A 5,029-nucleotide genomic window follows, 5' to 3' on the forward strand; every position below is an offset into this window, starting at 1 on the left:
GTGAGTGGTTACCCAATATAGAGATCAATAAAGATAATAAAGAGGAAGACGTAGAGAACTGAAGAATTAAAACAAACACAGGATAATATTTTATCCTTATTTCTTCAGATTTATTTAGGATTTACACAACCCCATACCAGCTCGGATTTGTTGCATGTTTATTCTTACACGTAGAACGTTGTCAAAGTGGCAACGTTGCATAGCTACCATGCAACCTCATAACCGGCGCTTTTCAGTGTTACATTACACATCGGTAGGTTTGATGACAAAAACGAAGGGAGAATTGGAGAGAGCCAAACGCGTGGTCCTCAACATGGGGTCGTGGAATCTGCCGACGTTGTAGCATTTGTCGGAGCCGAACTGACAGTAAGTGAGTTTGTAGAAGTTAAGGTTGGCATCCACCACCTCAATCTTGAACTGGTTGCTATTGTCGGAGACAAACTCGCCGGCTTTCAGGAAATACTGCCCGGACGCGCTGTCGTGCTGGATTCCCCAGTTCACGTTGTTTACGCACAGTTTGTTGGTGGCGATGTTGAACCGGAAAGTCTGGTACGTCGACGCCATGACCACGGTGGATTCCGGGTCGGCCGCCGCCGGCGTGATGGTGATGGGGTCGCCGTTGTCTAAGTCGTTGGGGGATACGATGACGTCGCTGGCGCATTTGGACATCGTGTCCAAGTGGGCGAGTCTGAGCCCTCCGCCGCCGGCTCCCCATATGGCGGAGACCATGTAGTAGTTCCCGCCGGCGCGGACCTCGTCGCCGTTGATGTCTAGTACTGGAGTTTCAGAGGAGGGGGGTTCGTGTGTGGTGGGGAGGCGGATGGGATTGAACCTGGAATGGGCTGGATTGGGGAGGAGATAGAGGGAAAGTGCTAAGAAGAGTGCGAGTGTGAGGGCTTTCATGGTGACAACTTGGGAGAAAGCTAAGAGGTTATGATGTTTAATTTGTTGGTGTGTTGTGTTGTGTTGTGTTGAGCTCTCATATATGCATGCAATTTATAGAAAACAAGAGTAAGGTTGAATTATTGTTTTTTTACAATTTTAAGAGTACCTTTTTCTTTTTTTCTTTACCCAGAGTTTTCACCTCGAAAACAGTTACTACTTAACCTGGAGATTTAAGTACACAGTGATTGAGCAATGGATGGAACACTTACGGTGTGTAATGGGATGAGATAAAGTTGATAATCATCCCATGCTGGAGGAGTTGGGATAAAAAAAAAAATAGAAAAGATTTGTGGCCGTCCAAGTGTCTAATGGTTTTGCTATGCAGGATGAAATCTAGGATCCTATGAACAAAGAAGGCAAGTAGTGTAATAATTAACTAAAATATATTCTACACATCATCAAAATTCATTACATTACAATTATTTGATTAATTTAAGTAAAAATTCACGATGACTAATCAAATTTATGTTATGAGTGAAGTTTGTTTTATTATTTTAACCGGTAGAAGATTAAAATAAGATAATGTCAGAAATTTTTGTTAAAAATAACTTTTAAAATGATCATTTTGTGGTATAATTTTCAGTAGAGTCCACTTTTGATATAGGTAGAGTTAAAAATAAATTTGATTTCTTCTAAGTTAGATGTTTAATTTGATATATATATTATATACTTACACGAAGGTGGATAATGATGATTAATTGAGAAATTGATTCTCAAAATATATTCGAGGAAAAATGGTGTTCGAAAGACTTTTGAAGGTGACTTCGTCCCACATTGAAAAAGTGATGTAGGTTGCACTATTATATATATAATTTTAATTTATTTTAAAAGAGTTTGCATTGTATAACATAAAAACTGTCCTGCATACGGGTGGAGTGCAACCTGATGAGAGTCATGTCAATTAATTTTCTTTTTCCTTCCTCTGAAAATAAAAACCCGGATTGGATAAAAGACAATGGTAAAAGACAAAAATGATATTGGAAAGACAAGGATATTGTATTTAGGAGAAATGTAATGCTATTACAAGTGAGTTCAATATGTCTTAACAAGCCAATTACACTCCTATTTATACTAAGTTCCCTAACCGCCCTCACGAAAAAGGGAGAATAAGTTATAACAAACTTGACCAAGTTCGGGTTACTTGACCTAGGCCTAGCCTGAGGCTAGACCTTGGCAGCCCGGGGGTCGAGGCCTAGTGTAGGGCTCGGCCTTGGTGCTCGTGGCCGAGGCTTAGGTTGTGGCCGAGCACGGGGTTCGGCTTTACCTTGACAACTTGAGGGCCAAGGCCCAGGCCTAGGCCGAGCCAGGCGGGCTGGGGTTGAGCCATGGGCTTGGTTTTGATAACCGAAGCTGAGCACAAGACTCGACCCCGAGCCCCGGGTCCAACCGGACCCTTCTTACTCTACTCTACCAGGTCAGTTTGTTCTAGATACATCTCTAATATGTCCATCACTAATAAAATCACATGAAAAATCTAATATCTCGAATGCTCTAAATTACCACATGTATGAAATGACAAATCAATTCAAGAAATAAAAAGACAATCGATATATACTAATCATTAAAATTACAACATTATTTATAAACCATATAATATTGGGTAATTAAAATCACAAATTATATTGACGGTGTAGAATTCAAGTTGGTAAATTACAAAGTAGTCACAATATATTGTCCCATTACATTCCCTAAATGTAACAATCAGTCAGTCAGTACTGTTTGGCATTTTTTTTTCTTTACATGTCACATCAATGTCTCATTTATGTACCTATTTTTTTTATTATTGTCCCGAGTCGCCACAAATTTAATCTTTTCAATTTTTTTTTCTTTTATCCCAAATCCTCTTGTCAGCATGTGATNGGGAAAATGTAGACAAATAAGCACTTATCAGTAACAATCAGTCAGTCAGTACTGTTTGGCATTTTTTTTTTCCTTTACATGTCACATCAATGTCTCATTTATGTACCTATTTTTTTTATTATTGTCCCGAGTCGCCACAAATTTAATCTTTTCAATTTTTTTTTTCTTTTATCCCAAATCCTCTTGTCAGCATGTGATCATTGTATTCCAAAAGGTACCGTCGGTCAATCAATATAATGTTTGGTAGGACCAATTTATAAATTTTTGCCATGTGTTCTAAATTTCTAATAAAGGTTCACACANCCACAAATTTAATCTTTTCAATTTTTTTTTTCTTTTATCCCAAATCCTCTTGTCAGCATGTGATCATTGTATTCCAAAAGGTACCGTCGGTCAATCAATATAATGTTTGGTAGGACCAATTTATAAATTTTTGCCATGTGTTCTAAATTTCTAATAAAGGTTCACACAGACACATTCACACAGAACGAATTATTGATTAAACTAATTATTTCTCTTTTTTTTTAATTATTTTTTAAAAATATTTTGTATTATTTTTAAATGTAATTTTTGACATTTAATGTAGTTTTTAAATATATAAATGTTATATAGTACAAAGTATTACTAACTTCAATCAAGTTTTGTTAATTAAACTAGACACATAAAATACGACAAATAGGGTAAGATATTAATACTTAAGTGTATACTTTCTCATTCACTCATGCATACAATAAATTGTCTAAATTCTTGTATTTGTTTCTCTACTGTAGTGACTTAATATATTTGTATGTTTATTAAAAAATTATAAAATATATCAATATTAGTGTTATTTAAAATATTACAAAATCTTTATAATGTGACTTTTTTATATATCAAATTTATTTAACAAAAAGATATTTAAAATATATTTGATAAATAAAAAAGTAATTATTATTTAGAGAGATAAGTGAGAAATTATTTGATATATTTTAGTTATTATTTAAGTATATGTTTTTTTAACATAAAGGGGAAGAGGACGGAAACTCAAGCTAATTAATAACGCCTCTCTGCTGGATCCTTTGTGGCCTTAACACGCTCATTCAATCCTCAACAAGTACATGTAACACTACATCTATTGTAGAACGGACAATCAATTTAGCAAAAAATATTACAATATTTTTTTATTTTCAAAAATAAAAATTAGAGTATTTTTTTATTGATAAATGTGTCTAATCTTTGGTCCATGATATAACAACCAATCACTTCTTTCACGGTTGTCCCGATCCGAGGCGCCACAAATCGATCTTTTCAAATTGTTGTCCCGATCCGAGGCGCCACAAATCGATCTTTTCAAATTTTAAAACAAATTGTCATATCATATTGTATTTGATAAAACACTGAAGCAATCCCATTATGCAATTTAACGTGACGATCAATAGTGGTATGTTGGTAAGGTTGTGTCATAAAAATACGGAGTATCTTTTAAATAGAACTTTCATAATTGATTTGTATAACATTGAAGTGTATTATTTACTAAAAGAAAGAAATTATCTATTTAAATATAACTTTAACTCTTATTTTGTTAAAATAATAACTTTAAGCTCCATGCACACATTGCATCTCCAACCTCTATTTCACCATTGTTTTCTTTGCCAACTAACCACCACACCCATCAATTATAACTAGTAGCGAAGACACACATTTTCTTATACTTGCTTAGCAAGAGCTACCCAACACTACTTGTCAGTTTCAACTGCACAATGTGTTTTCAATGTGATTCTAACTGGTGATAACCTGCTTTGGTACTATTTGTCGTTAAAAGGTATATATAGCTAGTAACGATGATACAACTATATTTTCTTATATATGCTTTTGTAACACTCAACGTCATATAAATTTTAATGCAAACCCTAGTAAGAATAAGAAAATACAATCAATGCAAATTCAATTAGGTCATATGTGGTGCATTATATTATTCCCAATACAAATAGTATTCCTAATACAGTAATACACCTCAAACTAAAGGAAGTCAAGAAGTAGTAGTAAGCTAGTCACTCAACACAGGATGAGAAATATGATTATTTAAATCTTATCAGATACCTTATCGATCTGAAAACAACGTAGTATTTGTAATATTATTACCTACCACGTGAGTAATTACCAATACCCTCGTCTAATTACGAGACAGTGATTGACCGATGGATGGTACACTTACGGTGTGTAATGGGATGAGATAAAGTTGATA

At 34.8% G+C, this 5,029-nt stretch overlaps 1 protein-coding gene across 1 annotated transcript; it reads right to left on the bottom strand.

Moving 5' to 3' along the window:
• Positions 1-66: 66 nt before the first annotated feature.
• On the bottom strand, positions 67-987 carry LOC116001425 (sporamin A). Its single transcript, XM_031241307.1, has one exon. It carries the CDS (start codon positions 901-903, stop codon positions 244-246), a length of 660 nt encoding a protein of 219 aa, XP_031097167.1. The 5' UTR covers positions 904-987; the 3' UTR covers positions 67-243.
• Positions 988-5,029: the final 4,042 nt, after the last annotated feature.

This window comes from Ipomoea triloba, chromosome 1 (assembly GCF_003576645.1).
Source record: "Ipomoea triloba cultivar NCNSP0323 chromosome 1, ASM357664v1".
In the NCBI taxonomy this organism is placed as follows: domain Eukaryota; kingdom Viridiplantae; phylum Streptophyta; class Magnoliopsida; order Solanales; family Convolvulaceae; genus Ipomoea; species Ipomoea triloba.

Excerpts from the sequence above, each read along its gene's own strand:
- LOC116001425 (XM_031241307.1), bottom strand. The coding sequence starts at position 903 with ATGAAAGCCCTCACACTCGCACTCTTCTTAGCACTTTCCCTCTATCTC.